Source organism: Aspergillus chevalieri, chromosome 1, assembly GCF_016861735.1.
Source record: "Aspergillus chevalieri M1 DNA, chromosome 1, nearly complete sequence".
Lineage (NCBI taxonomy): Eukaryota > Fungi > Ascomycota > Eurotiomycetes > Eurotiales > Aspergillaceae > Aspergillus > Aspergillus chevalieri.
In genome coordinates this window covers 3515882-3533606 of record NC_057362.1, presented here as the reverse complement: position 1 = coordinate 3533606, position 17725 = coordinate 3515882, and the positions used below count along the sequence as shown (strand labels likewise).

The window sequence follows — 17725 nt, the reverse complement described above, 5'->3', positions numbered from 1 at the left end:
TCTTCAACTTATTTTATCTTTGATTCGTTGCTAGGCTAAGACAATTTCTCGCCAATGAAAAGGGATGCATTGCAATGCTTGCGCTTGAGACAAGGAGTCACAGCAGCCTCATCGCGCTCATGCTCCTCACTCTCTGAACGCCTAAACCGGGAATTGACAACACGGAAGCTTCCTCTATTCTATGATTACCTATATCCCCAGCCGTCTCATTTACTAAATCTGACATTAACTGATCTGTTCCCAAATCAACAGCCATTTGCGCTGGAGAGCAGGACTCTTCCCTCAATTGAGACCACGCGTCATATGGCACCAGGCCATCACTTGGTCTATTTTCCTCCTCAAGTTACACTTTCCCAGGTACTACCTGATGGTACTGATATCTTACATAGCCCCGGAGCCCCATTCAACAGGCGTCTATGGGCGGGCGGGAAAGTAAGGTTTCCGACGCTGAGTGGCCCGCTTCTAGATGGCAGTAGAGCTGTATGCCTGGAAACGATTCGTGGCGTGACGGTCAAAGGCCTAGAAGGAGAGGAGAAGATTGTGGTCAGCATCGAAAGGAGGATGGGCGTCGTGAAAGAACGGGAGGAGGAGCACAAAATAAGAGAGAGAATATGGACAGAGAACGAGGAAGAAAACGGACAGGCCTCGGTCATTGAGACTCGGAATTTGATCTTTATGCGTGAAAAGACTCAGGAACAGCTCGAAAAAGAAAAAAAGAATTTTGAGGAAAATAAGAGGAACATTAAATGTGCGCTTCGCTTCGATTCGTGTTATGGGAATAGGATGATACTGACTCTCCTGCTTCTGTCCAAAGCTCCCTCAGATGCCGAATTTTGTCAAAAAATAAGACCAAACAAGTCCTTGCTCTTTCGGTTTTCGGCTCTCACATTTAATGCCCATTTGATTCATCTCGACAAAACTTACACCCAACAAATCGAAGGTTACCGGAACCTTCTTGTACATGGTCCTTTGACTCTGACCTTGCTGCTTACGGCCATGCAAGGGCATCTACAATCCCGGCATTTCATAAAGGATATTGAATATAGAAACTTGGCTCCACTTTACGTTGACGAGGAGTTGACAGTCTGCGGTAAGCCGAAGATTGGCAGAAGGACTGGTGCATGGGACGTGTGGATTGAAGGTTCTCAAGGAGGTCTTGCCGTGCGAGGCACCGTGCAAACAGGAGCTGTATAGATGAGGATATTGAAGGACTATGGGAACGAGATGAATTTTTTTCGAAGTCAATCCGTGACATAGATGGTATATAGTCCTTGTTTGAACAGTAGATATCTTACGACAGTGCATCCGCGGCTGTTCCCCTTGATAGGAGCAGCCATTAGTCAAATATAGTTAACCTATGCACTACTGTTTTATGTAAGGCGGCATCATACTGCCAATGGGGCGGAAGCGGAAAAACTCTAAGCGGAGAAGCTAGCGAGCACACGTTTTTATTTCGTTCGAAAGCTTTCATTTTCTCTTTCTTCCTCTCCTCACCAAAAAATTTCTTCGACCCAACTGAGAACCTACAGTGTGATGTGCAACTGCAGATTTCTCAATCTACAATTGAGCACTTGACCGAACCATTTACTATCTATTAACAATGGACCAGTTCTGGTCTGCTCCACCTGTCACTAGGTACGAGCTTTGCCTATCACCATCCGATGGTCGATCTTACTAACTTTTGACTACAGGACCATAACTGCATTTACTTTTGTCCAGTCACTTCTAGTATATGGTGGCCTACACAATCCTTATTATGTTCCATATTTTACCAGACTTGTGTTCAAGTTTCCGCCGGAAATTTGGCGGCTAGGGTCGTCATTTCTACTGACCGGCTCCAAGCTCGATTTTATCTTTGATCTTTACTTCAGTACGACTTCGTGAAGGCCCAGGCTCACTGCCATGCTAACCCAACGGTAGTGTTTACCTATGGCAGCGCCTTGGAGACGAACTCGCCGCGGCTCAACGGCCCTGGTGACTTCTTCACCTATCTGTTCTTCGTAGCTACAGTCATTTTGGTAAGTCACAGAGCCCATCCGATCCAAATGCGTAATTGCATAGGATTTGGCCAATACTTTTCATCTCTTGCGTGTCGGACGAGACATCGTCTTTTTTCTTCCTTTTTTTTTTTAAAACCTCGGATTATCTGCCCGCCCAGCCGAAAACTAGCTGAAGCGGTTCCTGGAACCGAGGAAGATCACCCCTGCATTTCGTACACCCACTTCATTCGCAATCCTTTTCGGGTTGTACGCGGTGTGGGAATGGTGGGAATACCTCTGAGATAGCCAGCGTGATAAAATAAAGTTCACGCTGGTGGTTATGGTGCCCTACATTTCTTCATTACGATTCTTATATATGCTTCTTATCCTCTCAATAGCATTGGTTCTCATATTCATTTCCCGGTTTCTCGTTATTGAAGTAGCAATAAAATGATTCTCCCATGCTGACAAGCTGAAGCTCACCGCAGGCTGCTACTTGGAAGGTGGAATTTTTACCTCCGGTGAGCTCTCGCTGCAGCACCCAAGATATAAAATGCTGTCCCCAATGCTAATGCCTAATAGCATTAATCCTGGCCTTCGTTTACACATATGCCCAGCATAACAAGGGTATCAAAACCAGGTTCTATTTCTTCGAGATACCCGTCGAGTTTCTCCCTTGGGCCATGCTTGTGATTACCATGGTCCGTTTGGGTTGGCCTGCCGCGCTACTAGAGAGTATGGGAATCGTCGCTGCCCACATGTACGAATTCCTTACGCGTATCTACCCTGCATTTGGCGGCGGCAAAAACTACATTATGACCCCAGGCTTCATTAGGAGGTTTTTCATCAAATCGTCGCGTGAAGGGTATCGAGCCTATGGAACAGCCTACCGACCAACAGGACAAACTCCGGCATCCCCAGCGTCTGAAGTTCGGAGAGGTTGGACCTCATCCTCTCAGAACTCCTGGGGTGGAAGGGGGCCGGGGAGGAGATTGGGCGGTGGTTAAGGGACTGGAGGCATTCCTAAACAAGACCGAATTGTGACGGTGTGGTCATTATCAGTCGCTGGGTTTGAGGCCTTCAGTATGGAGTACTAGTACTACAGCAGTTAGTTATTGAGATCTGAACCAGTAATACAGAGTAATACTTCGAAAAGCTATGAGTATTGGTCCTTCAACTATTTTCAGCGATAGTCATCACGTGACTTGTTCCAGCAGTGGAGTCATGCACTAAACCGTTTCGGGCTACTGGAGCTCTCGCCGCACTTCGACTGGATGGAAAATTTGCCAACCTTCTTTTCTCTCGCTAGCGTCGGTCCAGCAGGTGCAGTTTTTTTCTTCCACCCAGCGTTCCTTTTTCTCAAAGCGCGCAACCACCTGGCTACCTGATTTTCTCTAGCCAGCCAAATTGTGTCTTTCTTTTTTGGCCAAAATGGCAAACACAGTGGCTAAGGAAGAGGTGGACTACACCATCAAGCCGGAGGCCGGCTCCAGCAACATCAACACGGCAGACTGGCCTCTTCTGCTCAAGAACTACGATAAGCGTATGTCAATGGAATTCTCCTCTTTTTATTTTCTTCATTTCCTTTTTCCGAGCGTGTTGAAGGTGCAGTGTAGCTGATTAGAAAACTTTTTCCTCCATTAGTTCTTGTTAGAACCGGTCACTTCACCCCGATTCCTGCCGGTTGCTCGCCTCTCAAGCGTGACTTGAAGTCCTATGTCAATTCTGGTGTGATTAACCTGGACAAACCTTCCAACCCATCCAGTCATGAAGTTGTCGCATGGATGAAGAGAATCTTGAGGTAACACCCCACATACGGAATTCCAATTTCAAGACAATATGCTGAATCGGTGTGTTTTCTAAAGGGCCGAAAAGACCGGTCACAGTGGTACACTCGACCCGAAGGTCACTGGATGCTTGATCGTTTGCGTCGACCGTGCGACCCGTTTGGTCAAGTCGCAACAAGGTGCCGGGAAGGAATATGTTTGCGTTATCCGTCTCCACGACAAGATCCCCGGTGGCGAGGCCCAGTTCAGACGCGCTTTGGAAACCTTGACTGGTGCTCTCTTCCAGCGACCGCCTCTTATCTCGGCCGTCAAGCGCCAGCTTCGTATCAGAACCATCCACGAGAGCAAGCTTTTCGAGTTCGACAATGACAGACACCTTGGTGTTTTCTGGGTCAGCTGCGAGGCAGGAACTTACATTCGTACTCTGTGTGTTCACCTCGGTCTTCTTCTTGGCGTTGGTGCGCACATGCAGGAGCTCCGTCGTGTGCGCAGTGGAGCTATGGACGAGAACAACGGCATGGTCACTCTGCACGATGTTATGGATGCGCAGTGGCTGTATGACAACCAGCGCGACGAATCGTATCTCCGCAGGGTCATCCGTCCGCTTGAGAGTCTTCTCACGACCTACAAGCGTATTGTCGTCAAGGACAGCGCTGTCAACGCTGTCTGCTACGGTGCAAAGCTCATGATTCCTGGTCTCCTCCGTTTCGGTAAGCCAATGAAGGCACACATTCTTCTTCTTTTTTCTTACTTACTGATCATTCCTTTAAGAGGCTGGCATTGATGCCCACGAGGAGGTTGTCCTTATGACTACCAAGGGTGAAGCTATTGCCATTGGTATCTCCCAGATGTCGACCGTCGAGCTGTCCACCTGCGATCACGGTGTTGTTGCCAAGGTCAAGCGTTGTATCATGGAGCGTGACCTCTACCCCCGCAGATGGGGTTTGGGCCCTGTGGCCTTGGAAAAGAAGAAGCTCAAGTCTTCTGGCAAGTTGGACGTACGTTACCACAGTCTTTTAAGGTTATAAATGGCGCATACTGATCACCATATAGAAATATGGCCGAGCCAACGAGGCCACTCCCGCCCAATGGAAGAGCGACTACAAGGATTACAGCGTGGCTGAGGAAGAATCCTCTGCCCAGCCTCAAGTTTCCACCCAGCCTGCCGCTGAACCCGCGCCGAAGGACGAGCCGGCGGAAGAGCCATCTTCCCCGAACAAGATGGAAGTCGATGACGACAAGGATGATGAGAAGAAGCGCAAGAGACACGAAGGAGAAACCCCTGAGGAGCGAGCGGAGCGCAAGCGCAAGAAGAAGGAAAAGAAGGAGAAGAAGGAGCGGAGAAAGTCCAAGCAGCAGGAGGATAGTGACAGCGACTAAACGTCTTCAGGGAAGTCCATTGCCCGGCTCTAATGGTATAGTGTCGCTCTTTCGGAGAATGCTGCTGTCCCATGCATTCGCCTGTTGCGGCTTCATCTGGGCATAATTCCTGTAACATATCTTGTTTGCCTTTTCTGTCGTTCATTGGAGTCTTGGGTTGAAAAGGGGTCTTGTTTGATTTTACTGCATCTCAAGTCTGTTGCTGCTTTCTAGGATTATGTAGTTCTGGGTTAAGATTACTCTGTTTATTGTCATTTACTGGAATGTCAAAAAGTTTCATCTTCAACCAGGAATTAATCGCCTTAAGCTTGACTAGTCCAGTGGCGTCACGGGGTCACTTGATCTCCGCGCGAATTCCATGCCACCTCAAGGTAGCAACTCATCTCCGCGTCATTCAGCTTCACTAGTTTCCTGCCAGTTCATACCAGATTCAAATAGAGGCATATCAGAATTTAAAGGAATAAGAACAAGAATAACAGAAACCACCGCAAAGGATAGTCCGCCATGGCCGCGGAGCCCACGTCAACGAAACTCAATGCGGAGAACCACCTTCTCTTGGTATTGCCTGCATCATCCAGCAACCCGTGCCTCACCAGCTAACATTTTTATACTCAAATAGGACCAACCGCTCCTACGCCTACCACACGAACTCGCACGCCGAAATTTCAAGTCCGTCCAACGGGTCGTCGAGCGCGAAAAGGAAAACGTCCTCCCAGCACTCAAAGATGCCGCCAACCACTCGCTATCAGGGTCTCACACGCCGGACCAGACGCTCGCTGCGCTTGATGCGATGATATCCCGCATGCAGAGCCTGAAGCGAAAGATGGAGAACCTCCAGGGAGAAGAGAAGAAGGTCCAGGATCAGTCGAAGAAGCGCATACAGCATTTGGAGAGTCTGCATCAGATTCCTAGTTTGGTGGATGTTAAATATGACCAGTGGTCTAGGACTAGGCTGGACCGGCTGATGGTGGATCATATGCTACGTTCTGGGTATTCGGAGAGTGCGAAGGAATTGGCGCGGGAGAAGGGTATCGAGGATCTCGTGGATATCAACGTTTTCATGCAGTGCCAGCGAATTGCGGATAGTCTACGTCGCGGGGAGACCAAGGAGGCATTACAATGGTGCGGGGAGAATAAGGCAGGTCTAAAGAAAAGTCAGGTATGTTATCCCGAGCTCGATATATCTTTCACCTCGAGCCGGATGTGGATTGACTGGCACTTTGCAGTATAACTTAGAGTTCGAACTGCGATTGCAGCAGTACATCGAAATGATACGGACCGGTGATAAGAAGAAACTGCTCGAGGCTATGGTACATGCAAAGAAATATCTTACGCCATATATGGAGACACAGTCCACCGAAATCAGCCATGCTGCAGGACTTCTTGCATTTCCCCGCGACACTAAGGCCGAACCGTACAGGGTATGCCGGGCCATTAATAGTCAAAAATCACCGGGCTAACCATATTGCAGGCAATGTATTCTTCAACTCGATGGACTCACCTCGCGGAACTTTTTGTCCGTACCCATCATGAACTTCTATCGCTGCCGTCACGCCCTCTATTACATATTGCGTTGTCTGCTGGTTTGTCGGCGCTGAAGACGCCCTCCTGCCATTCGGAGTACACCTCGTCGAGGTCTAATTCTTTATCTACTACGACTTCTGTCTGTCCGATCTGTTCAACCGAATTGAATGAGCTGGCACGGGACATGCCCTATGCACATCACACGAAGAGCTACATCGAAAGTGATCCAATCGTTTTGCCGAACGGTAGGGTTTACGGGCAAGAGCGCCTGCTGGATATGAACAAGAAAGTTGGATGCATCGAAGCAGGGACCATCAAAGACCCAACCACCGGCGAGGTTTTCGAGGAGAGTGACATGAAAAAGGTGTACATCATGTAACCAGGACATGGCATAATCCAGAGGATAAGCAATCATTGCATCAAATGGGAAGTTATCTACTATTAGTACATGATCTAATCACTATCATCGCTGTCCGATTCGTTTCTTGACCTCTTCTTCTTTGTTGCGCCAGCATTTGTCTTGGACTGAGACGTTGCGTGGTCGTCTTTAAGCTCAAAGACATACATCCTAGCATCTCTATTTTCGCCTCTCCATCCACCCCGTCCACCCTGTTTCCCTTCAATGTGTCCCAGAGTCCGCGCATGCGAGTAACCTTGGTATGAAGCCCAGGGAAATCTGAAGCTGGTGACCACCTTCAGACCAGCGTGTCGAGCAAGATCCTTGATGTTCCATAGGGTATATGGTTCCCCTTCGAATAGAGTAACCAATATTTGTCCCGGTTCTGCCCGGGGTTTGCTCTTTTCCTTTCCACTACCGTCCCCATCAGATCCATCAGGGTCATCACTCGACTCCCCCCAATTATCTTCATCTTCGAATTCATCATCATTATCACCCACATCATGATCATAAACCGGCCTCGACAAAAGCGGCACACAAGTCTTGAAAAACGCAACAAGCAATTCCTGATTAAACCGCACCTGCCGGTTCACATCCGTCGATAACCCACCCACATGCGGGAAGTTGAAACAGATGATATCCCACGGTCCCCCTTCGCCTTTGCTCCCGGTGTCATTCTTTTTCTTAGCGTTATGGGCAGCACGACGAGCCTCCAACCACGTAGGGCGTTTGCGCTGCTGTGGTCGTGGGAAACCTATTCTGACGTCTTTTCCTCCTCCAGCAGAGGCGTGGCCGAGTTTTCGGGCGTCGACTGAGAAGAGGACTTTGGGGTTGTTTTTGCTTTTGGTTTGCGGTTTTTCTGTGTCTTTTTGCTTGTCGTCTTGCTCGTCATTTGCATCATCTTTCTCGTCTGATGTCCTTGGCTGACCACCATGTTCACCATTTTCATCACCATCTGTCTTGCGCTTCTTGTCTTTCTTCAGAAAAGCATTCTGGATTTCCTGGATAGTCTCCTCTACCTGGGGATACTTCCCGCGCAGCTCATCTTCAGAATCATAGCACGTCGCAAGTACATTGCGACACCGGTGCTGGACGACGAGTGAACGAGCAAATGAGAAGTCGCCTGTTATTTCGTCAGTACACACACATATATAGCACTTTATTTACATGAACATATAAGAAATGATGGAAGAAAACTCACCCTCCCCAATTAACAAAACTCGATCATTCCTCCCAAACGGGACAGTTGGTCTCTGGTTCTTTTGTAGATTACCGTTATTGTTGTTATTTTTCTTGGTATTATTATTGTTATTGGCATTCGTCGATAGTCGAGGAAATGTGTTCATCTTGGACTTCTTGTTGTCGTTGGCTTTTCTTTTCGCATCACCACCGTCACCTTGTGCGGCTGCAATTCGTGCTTTCTTTGCCTTAGGCATTGTCGATTATGGTATGGCAAGTTTTATACCAATTGAGATGTGTTATTGAGAATTGAACGTTGATATTTGAGATCTTATCAAGATTAAGCTAGCCTACCGAAATTTTCCGGTCAAACATAAGTTCCGAGATATACATTTTAGATCTACATCAGATTTTCATCATATTCCTTTTACTCTATCATCGCCCCAGTGCCAACATAATCTTAGTACAGACATTTTTTACCATTGACCCTCCATGATATCCTTCCCCATTTGGTTTCTGATCTCTCAATCATAGTCAGGCTGCCTGTCAAACCAACCACCTGTAAATAGACAGTATGCCAGAACAATCTCAAGAACTAAGGTGAGTGATCTTGAACTGATGATTTCAAGGCAAAGCTAACACAAGCCAGTTTGTCAAATCAGTTGCCCTACATGTCCAGTGATTGTTGGATGTGTATACTAGACAGCCTTCCAATAGAAGACCTTCTGTCAGTCTCTTATGTATTCAAAAGGCCTCCATGCTTTGGTGAAACCCTTGATCTTCCACAACATCACATGGACATGCAAAGCATTCTTCATTTGCTACATACCATTCTGCAGCATAATGAAATAGCTTTGCATATCCAGCATGTTAGAATCCTATGTTCCCCGGGTAGGCCCTATAATATGGCATGGAAAGCTCCATGGCATGAGATGGACTGGAGTGCAAGACAGTTATAATATAGTGATGTTGTCGAACAAGCTCCAGATATTGTTAACAGGGCAGAATTCCCTAATGCAGAAAAATGGAACAAGGCTTTGCAACAAGGTAACCCATATGCCTTTGTCACCATCATTCTCTCCCAACTTCATGACCTCAAGTCGCTTCAACTTGATTATTCATTTGTCTGGATGCTAGGGCTTCCAGGATTGAATACTGAGATATTCCCTCTTCTATGCTCCTTTAAAAGGAAGGGTGCTGTTAGCTTTCAATTCTCATAGAATGGTGGATTACGGAGAAATGCCCGACAATATGCGTTTCTTGAAGGAATTGGAGACTTCAATGATGTTCCTGGCTATCCAACCTGTGACTCGGAACAATTCATGGATTGGTTCTATCTGCCATCCACTCAGTCCGTGTCTATTTGGCTTCGAAGCACAGGTGTGCTCAATGTAAACCCAAATGGGCAACAGCCCAAACTCCACCAGCTGCACACGCTTCTTCTTCCTCGAGCAACTATTGATGAAGCAGGTGTTTCACCACTGCTATCCAACGCCACTTCTTTGAAAACTCTCCACCTGGGAATGGCCTATAGATGGCATGAGCAATGTGCTCTGCAGAATGGCCCAGCCATATTAGAAGGGTTGAGCTCAGTCAGCGATACTATTGAGAAACTGTTGAGAAACTGTCACTTGCACTGGAATAGTACTCATTTATGGAGGGGTATTATTACTTTGACTATACTGAAGACCCTTCACTGAAAGAACCATTTTATGGGTTCCTGAAACAATTTTTCAAACTTTCCTCGGTTGAAGTACCTATCACACTACTTCTGGGATCAGATCCAGAGGCGGCTGATCAAGTAGGAGAACTCCTACCCAACACACTGCAGGAGCTATACCTTCATCGGGATTGTTCTGAGCTTGGATCCAATCCATAGTGGAGCCAGAAGCAACTCTTGGATATCGTTCAATACCTACTAAATGATTTGGAGTCTCACACACCCCACATCAAACGCATAGCCATTCGAATGATGGATAATAAGGATCGAAAATCCTGCCTGCAGGAACGAGAAGAAGTACAAGCTAGATGTGCAGACGCAGGCATTGAGATGAATGTTGTCTTTGATGAACTCTCTCCAGGATTATGGACACATATATTTTGATCGAATTCAATTGATTTGCTCGTGGTAACTTGCGTGAAATCTATTTCCAAAAGGGTATAATAAAACAAAACCCAAAAGGAGAATACATTTTTGTACATCCAACCTCCAAATCTTGCTCTAAGGTACAATTACACTTCGCCTTCGTGAGGTTCAAGTGCCGTTCTCTTGTCATTTCCAGTTTTCTCCTTGGTAGACACTCCTTCCTCCCGCCATGCCTTCTCGACATCCGCTAAGTTGCTTCCGCAAGAATCAGGCTCGACCTGCTTCGATTCCTTGATTTCAGGCTAGTTGGTCTTGGCAGTAGTCTCTGGAGAAACAGGGGAAAGATTCAGCTCTTTACACAGGTTCTGGCAGTCCCAAGTATCAGCCTGCCCCATGGTGCACGGGTTTAAGATGGCATCGGCCTTCTTCTTGCCATCCGAGTACTCCTAGCTGACAATTTCTGGCTCTGGCTTGTTGCCTGACAACTTCTTAGTCGGGCTCTGGGGGTCCGCGTTATTCTCCAGCATCCAGGTCCAAGCCGCAAAGACCTCTCCGCACTGCCTATCGTTCTTGTATTGGAGGTTTTTGTGCTCATCTATTTTGGACTTCTGAAGTGCATTCCGGAGTTCCTCGGGCACGTATTCGCGGACGTTTCCCGTGTTCGAATCCTCGCCCTTCTTGCCCTGCGTGCGGTGTCGGTAGGTATAGGGGTAATTGCCCTTCATTGATGAGGCAAGATAGACTTGGTTGTCCCATTGCAAGCCTGTCATGATGTTGGGCCGTTTGTCCTCAGCCATGCCGTGCTGCTTTGGCCAGTCCTCACGCATCAATTGAGAGGCCTTCTAGGCCAGTCCGGCCAGAGCCTCGTCATCATCCATTTTCTTTGTCAAATGTAATGACTTGGCTTCACATGAATTGCTGGGTGCCTCGCTTTGCTGGGATGGGCCTTTAACCCTTCTTTCATTGTGGCCGGCTTCACCTGCGATGGACATATGTGCTCGACTTTCAGGTCAATTACACATACTATCCCCAGGAACAGGGCGAAGAACAAAAAGATCTTGGGCGTAATCATGATGAATCGTGTGTAGGGCAATTGGGACCTTGGATGGTGACAAAATAAGGGAAAAAAGAGAATGAATGTGAAGATGATAGAAATAATGGAGAATGCTTTCGATCGTGCTCGACTGCTATGAATTCAGAAACTGTTGTATTTCGAGTTCATTCAGTTGGCCATGATGCTATATTTGTGCTGTTCTTGTTCTTTGTAAACCAAGGTAGATTCCCAAGGCGAATTCCCTGGCCGATGTAGAAACATCGCGATATGTTTGGAAAGCCTTGTTTGGGGTCCGAGATCCTAAGGTAGATTTCATTAGAGTAAGGCTAAGTGCAACGGGAGAAGGTATATTAGTTGTTACAATTATAGAATTGTGAATTAAACAAACATGGGATGTAAAGTAAATTATATATACATAAAACAGAGAAAACCAAAGAAAGTAAAACTATTTTTTTCATCCAACATCGACGAGTCTATCTTCAAACATCGCTTCAAAGCCAGCAAATAACAGGCACGCCCAAATTATATCGAAAGGAAAAGAGGAAGGCTAAGAATAAACAATATTACTAGAAAAGAATAACACTCGCAACGACGGAGCGGCTCTGCGCTGTCAGGAAGAAGTAAAAATAATATGCGCTGTATAGAGAAGCTACCAGCGCGAGTGATCAGAATCAAACCCAGTACAATCAATCCAGCCAGCTTTGAAACATCAAAAAGAACAAAGTAAAACCATGGTGTAGTGAGAAACGCCCCCTAAGACGGAATTCCCCTTGTTCTTATGACCGCAGCGAATCCCTCATGCTCTGACTGCTAGCACTGACCAGGTTCGAAGTCGGCAGAGTACCAGTCTTAGGCTTAGCGTTCTGCTTGATCTTGGCAACGGCGTAGACGATACCACTGACGAAGCCTACGAAGATAGCCGACACACTGGGGAACGTCACGGGGGCATCAAAAAAGATCAATCCGGAAAGCGCAATGGGGAGCTTGTTCAGCGCTCCCACCATGGAGTAGGTTGTGGACGAGGTCACACGGACACACCAGGCGGAGGTGTAGGAGATGAAGACGGTCGAGGCACCCGAGAGGATCATGGCGAAGATGATGCTGTTGCGCTCGGCAGCGGGGAAGTTGCGCTCAATGTTAGTGGACGACCAGTCTTCGGTGAAGATGGAGAGAACGATTAGGACGGGGATCGACAGGAAGTTGTTGTAGAACATAGCTGTAGTCAAGTTAGATCGGTGTGAAAACAATTAAGGAGAAACCGAGGAGCATACTGTCAAAGTCCTTGAAGTTGGTCAACTTGATGCGCTTGCGCATTCCGAGGACGTAGGAAGAAGTGCAAAGACAGTTGATCAACATCCAGATGTATCCAGCGTTCAAAGTAGAGATCTTGCCAGTAGCATCTCCGCTGCTCTCAAGCGCATGTCTGATATCGGCCCACGCGGCGATGATCGAACTGAATACCATCAGGCCAAAGGAGAAGAGTGTCAAGCCAGTAACGGAGCCACCAAACCACAGCACTTCTCCGTACGCGATAAGGATGATGGTCAAGTTCTTGAAGATGGTGTAGACGGGAATCGAGAGGAACTGGAGCGCCTTGGAGCCGGTGTAGATCATACCGATCAGAAGCAGAGTGATCGGGAACCCTATAACATAACACCTGTCAGACATTGCACATGCGCCCACAGTTCAATGAAGAATACATACACTTCCTTGCCTCGTCACTGTTGAAATCACGGTAGTTAATAAGACCAGCGGTCTTACACCCCTGAATCGCAGAAATACACACGAGGGACTAGATGCTCAGTTAGCCATGCATATCCAGTAAAAAGAGCGCACCATTCCATCATGCTTTCCACACGTACCTGCACACAAAGCAAGAAGAAATTGAGGTTAAAGTTGGTACCAGACAAGACATATTTGTTCATAACTGTCATCAAAATCGAAGATCCGCAGTAAGCCAGCACCGGCAGGATCGGATTGTTCGTGGCAGCTGGAGCGGCAGCTCGCGGCTGAGGCGGGGGGGGTGCCTCGAAGGTGCGACTGCTTCCCTGATCCAGCTTGTCCATTTCGATCGTATAGTTATCGGACTTCTTTTCTTCGGCCATTGTGACGGTGTGCGGAGGAAAACCCGGGGTTTCCTAGAACGGGAAAAGGTGTAAACAATCCGGTTGTCGATGACTTCGTCGGTCAATAAAAAATAAGGGCGACGTAGACAAGTTGACACTTGACAACGCAGACCGTCAAACAATCCCCGGGTAAGAGAAAGGGATGAGCGTGACGAGGGGTAGCGAGAGAGTCGACAAAATGAGCGACAGTCTCTTCCTGCGAGGTGGTCGAGGGAAGAAGAGAAGGAGGATAAGGAGAAGAATAAAATGTGTGCGTGAGAGGGAGAGGGAGTGAAAGAAGAGAAGTAAGAAAAAAGACGAGCAACGGACTTGGGGGATTTGGAATTGATTGGCCGTGCTTACTTAGCGGGATTCACCCTGACAGGAGATTCGAGATTTGGATCTATACAAAAGAGAGCAAGATATAGGGATACTGTTACAATTGCTTCTATTTCCAGATAAGAAAGGATAATCAGGTCTCAGTCTCTTACTCCAATTCGTTCTACTCTGGGAGTGAGTTGTTCGAGAATCTTTTCAGTGGTGATCTTCACCCAGTATACGACTATTTCAACCTAACACCATCTCTCTTCCACGTTTGTTATACTATCAATTGACTTGGATTTTGGATGTTTTGATTACTTATTCTGATCTTTTTGACGCGGAAGTCCACCGATTTCCTCACATCTCCTCTCACGACCTGCTGTGCACCGCCAGCTAACGTCAACTTCCTGCTACGCCGAGACACGAGGAACACATTCATACCTGGAGACAAACACAGACAGCCAGAAAACAAGAAAATGACCTCCAAACACCAACCCACCACAACCTCAGACCTCGACGACCTCGACGACGACGAAGCCCTCTTTGCAGCCCTCGAGAACGAAGACGACTCCGCCTACCGCGCAAACCGCATCGAACAACTCAACGCCGAATACGCCTCTGCTAAAAACGGCCCCGCCCTTGATCCCTCCTCCTTCACCTCCAACCCAGCCAACCCAGCCGCCGGCAACGGCGCGGGCACAATCATAACCGATACCTTCTACCCAACCCTAACGAGCGACCAGTCGGTGCTGAGCTTTACGACCAACACGCACAGATGTGTGGTGCATTTCGCGCACCCGGACTTTGCGCGCTGCGGGGTGATGGACGAGCATATGCGGACGTTGGCGACGAGGCATTATGAGGTCAAGTTTGCGCGCGTGGATGCGCGGCATACGCCGTTTATCGTGGAGAAGTTGAAAATCAAGGTGTTGCCTTGTGTGATTGGGTTCAAGGATGGGCTTGGTGTTGAGAGAGTCCTTGGGTTTGAGGGGTTGGGGTCTGGGGGACGTGATGGGAAGGATGGGTTTAGCATTGGCATTCTAGAGAAGAGGTTGCTATGGAAGGGAATCCTTGTGCAGGCCAAGATCAAGCAGGGTGATCACGACGACGACGATGATGATGATGACTATGAATCTGCTGGCTCGGATGAGGACACTGAGCGCCCTCGACGGGCTATTCGAAGCGGCGGGCGATTAAACCGAAACGAGGACAACGATGATGATGACTGGGACTAAAATGTATAGTATACTGGATTATACTTTTGTTGGATATGGTGCAAGCAGATATGCAAACTACCGTTGTTGTATACTAGCCATTTCTAATTTCATGAAGAAGACACTAGTCTTGTCGAATTGAAAAAGCAACAGAAGACAAATTGATATCAAGACTAATACTGCATGATCATCAAGTTACACTAACAATGTAGATGGATCCAGAGAAAAAAGAAAATTGCCCTCAGAACGAAAAAAAAAAAGAAAAAAGACAATAGAAAAAGGATGCTTGCAGCTAACAGTGCCACCGGGATAAACAAAGAATAAAGCCTGGAATTTTATACAGAACAGGAAGACAGAACAATCTTTACGCACAATCCATCAATTTGAAGTAGAAAGGAGGAAGAAAAAGAGAAAGGAAATTCATTATTATACTAACAGGTCAAAGTGAATTGTCGCAAGGAAACCTGACCTAGATGGCCACATTCTTCATCTCACCCAAGACTTCCGAGTCCAGAGCGGCAGAAGATGACAGTTTCGACTCGTGCTTTGTTATCTGTTCGGATTTCTGTTCATCCTCCTTCTCAGGCGCCTTTTCGTTTTCCTTGCCGCTACCCTGCGGTGTGGCCACATCAAGTAGATCCTCATTCTGAGACTCCTTTTCATTCTCCTTGCCGGACGGTTCGGGTAGTTCGTCCTCTGCAGTGGGATTAACGGGGCTCGGGGCTTCCTCTGTCACACGAGCGAGAGGGCTGGACATTCCGAATTGGGTCTTGGGGCTCTGCGCTGATCCACGACCAGGGAATCGGTGAGGTGATCGTCCACGTTCTTCGTTCGGCGTCGAGCTTCCATATGGTGACTCTTTGCCCGATCTGCTGCCGGTGTTCAGGCCGGGGCCGTTGGGACCCTTGCGGCGGGGAGGTCTCCGGCCGTACTTCTGGTCGGTTCTCCAGCGGAGGATCTCCAAGTACGGAGGCTCGACATTCTGGGCTTTGAATTCCTTCAGCTTGAGTTCGTTGGTTTCTTCATCGACAATGACTTTGCCGCTGCAGAAGTCATCGGCCAGCGTAGCAAGGAATGAAGCCCACGACCGGGAAACCACGTATTTACAGTCGTAGTCGCGGCCAAAGATGATGATCTGGCCCCATTTGCCGGAGGGACCCGGTGCCAGATCGATGGCGATGTGGTTGCCACCCCAGTCACGGGCCACGGGAATCCAGGCGGGGTGAGCGTAGGCCTTTTGGACAGCTCCAGGAGGTTGCGAATCCTGTCGCTCGAGGAGCTCCTGGCGCCATAACGGATTGTTACCATGCTGGGCGGGCGGCGGTGCAGAGGACGAGGAGCTTGCGGTCACTTTGGGAGGAAGCACGCTTGCGCCCATTGGTGAGTTGACGAGAAATTCTTCGTTGACGACCCTCCAATTCTTCCATTCCTGCACAATCTCTTCGCAGTCCAACAACATGCAACCGAAGATAACACCGGTGGGCAATCCCGGACGCTCCTGACCGTCATGGCTCATCAACGACTCCCGAAATTCGAGCGGCAGAGTGCAATCCAGTTCGTGCTCCAGCTCATTAATATCATTCTGAGTACAACCTTCACAGAGATTATCAAACAGTTCCTCGTAATTGTTTTCCAACCAGCGCTCAATCTTCTTCCAGGAGTGGGCAATCGGGGGAGGCGGCGGAGCACCATCCTGGAAGCTTTGCATTTGGATATCCCCGGCGCCATCAGCACCTTGCTCTTGCGATCTCCGTTTATTCGACGAGAACGATCTCATCCCGGGGGAATAGGGGCGAGTAGGGGAACCGACACCGGTTGGGGAACCCTTGGGATCATCGTCGTAGGGGTTTGTTAAATCTGCGCGAGAATCGATGGCGCTTGTTGCAACCGAGGTAAGAGGCTCATCGCGGCTTTGACTGAGAGGGACATGTCTGCCGGTGCGATAGGGAGAGTCATGGGACGCATGGCGGTCATAGGAGGTCATGGTATGCCAGAAGGAGCGCCATGTTGAATTGACACTGCAAGAAGTGATTAGCAAAAGTCCTCTTTCTTTAATCACAATAAAAAGTAGGAACGTACAAGTTCGCCATGATGGACACTCAATCACCGAATTGAAATTCCTCGTATTTATGTGCAGCGACGGCGCGTCATTGGCAGGTTGAACCGGTGCAGGGAGTCTCGGGATTAGCCTGGACAGAACACGAAGAAGAGGGAGATTAGGATGGAAAAAGAGAGGGAACCGAAGGCTGGTCGATGGTTGGCCAGAGGCAAAAAAAGGACAAGGTCAAATGAGTGTGAACCACGATCGGGTGAACCAAGGACAGGTGTACCAGGGATTTTAGTACAGGAAGAGGGAGTATTAAAGAGATAGGAATTAGAAAAGAGAGAGAGAGAGAGAGACAGAGACAGAGAGAGATGGGAAGATCAAAAAAAGAAAAAAAAAAAAGAGGAAGAGGAAGAGAAATGGAGAGGGAAGGGAGGGGAGGGAAGAGAGAAAGAAGATGGAATGGGCCAGATCGGGGAGATAATTTGCCAGGACCCCAAAGCGAGGGAGAGCAACCACCACCCTCTCGGAAGAAGTAGTGGTAATATCCTCAACAGTTGAGTTGTGTATCAAAATCTATATTTCTCTTCTAATTTCTGAGGAGAAATGAATTGGCGATGGGAGTTGAGTTCAAGCTATTTGAACGAACCTGACA

The 17725-nt window shown here is 48.0% G+C and overlaps 8 protein-coding genes across 8 annotated transcripts; 4 read left to right on the top strand and 4 right to left on the bottom strand.

The window, feature by feature from the left end:
* Nucleotides 1-54: 54 nt before the first annotated feature.
* ACHE_11215A (uncharacterized protein) lies at nt 55-1194 on the top strand (the record flags this gene model as incomplete). The annotated part of the gene is made up of 1 exon (XM_043275760.1): nt 55-1194. One exon carries the CDS (start codon nt 55-57, stop codon nt 1192-1194), a length of 1140 nt encoding a protein of 379 aa, XP_043132335.1.
* A 406-nt stretch (nt 1195-1600) lies between these two features.
* Nucleotides 1601-2986, top strand: ACHE_11214A (uncharacterized protein; the record flags this gene model as incomplete). The annotated part of the gene is made up of 5 exons (XM_043275759.1): nt 1601-1635; nt 1692-1870; nt 1921-2018; nt 2458-2500; nt 2562-2986. 5 exons carry the CDS (start codon nt 1601-1603, stop codon nt 2984-2986), a joined length of 780 nt encoding a protein of 259 aa, XP_043132334.1.
* A 424-nt stretch (nt 2987-3410) lies between these two features.
* cbf5 (pseudouridine synthase CBF5) lies at nt 3411-5146 on the top strand (the record flags this gene model as incomplete). Its single annotated transcript, XM_043275758.1, has 5 exons — nt 3411-3522; nt 3624-3780; nt 3845-4476; nt 4538-4764; nt 4820-5146. The coding sequence occupies 5 exons, from the start codon at nt 3411-3413 to the stop codon at nt 5144-5146; spliced, it is 1455 nt and encodes a 484-aa protein (XP_043132333.1).
* A 1977-nt stretch (nt 5147-7123) lies between these two features.
* Nucleotides 7124-8503, bottom strand: ACHE_11212S (25S rRNA (uracil2634-N3)-methyltransferase; the record flags this gene model as incomplete). Its single annotated transcript, XM_043275757.1, has 2 exons — nt 7124-8190; nt 8269-8503. The coding sequence occupies 2 exons, from the start codon at nt 8501-8503 to the stop codon at nt 7124-7126; spliced, it is 1302 nt and encodes a 433-aa protein (XP_043132332.1).
* A 2275-nt stretch (nt 8504-10778) lies between these two features.
* ACHE_11211S (uncharacterized protein) lies at nt 10779-11102 on the bottom strand (the record flags this gene model as incomplete). Its single annotated transcript, XM_043275756.1, has 1 exon — nt 10779-11102. The coding sequence occupies one exon, from the start codon at nt 11100-11102 to the stop codon at nt 10779-10781; it is 324 nt and encodes a 107-aa protein (XP_043132331.1).
* Nucleotides 11103-12162: 1060 nt separating this feature from the next.
* gmtA (GDP-mannose transporter) lies at nt 12163-13491 on the bottom strand (the record flags this gene model as incomplete). Its single annotated transcript, XM_043275755.1, has 4 exons — nt 12163-12602; nt 12658-13029; nt 13091-13178; nt 13249-13491. 4 exons carry the CDS (start codon nt 13489-13491, stop codon nt 12163-12165), a joined length of 1143 nt encoding a protein of 380 aa, XP_043132330.1.
* Nucleotides 13492-14288: 797 nt separating this feature from the next.
* Nucleotides 14289-15047, top strand: ACHE_11209A (thioredoxin domain-containing protein; the record flags this gene model as incomplete). Its single annotated transcript, XM_043275753.1, has 1 exon — nt 14289-15047. One exon carries the CDS (start codon nt 14289-14291, stop codon nt 15045-15047), a length of 759 nt encoding a protein of 252 aa, XP_043132329.1.
* A 448-nt stretch (nt 15048-15495) lies between these two features.
* On the bottom strand, nt 15496-17116 carry SMI1 (cell wall assembly regulator; the record flags this gene model as incomplete). Its single annotated transcript, XM_043275752.1, has 2 exons — nt 15496-17044; nt 17106-17116. The coding sequence occupies 2 exons, from the start codon at nt 17114-17116 to the stop codon at nt 15496-15498; spliced, it is 1560 nt and encodes a 519-aa protein (XP_043132328.1).
* Nucleotides 17117-17725: the final 609 nt, after the last annotated feature.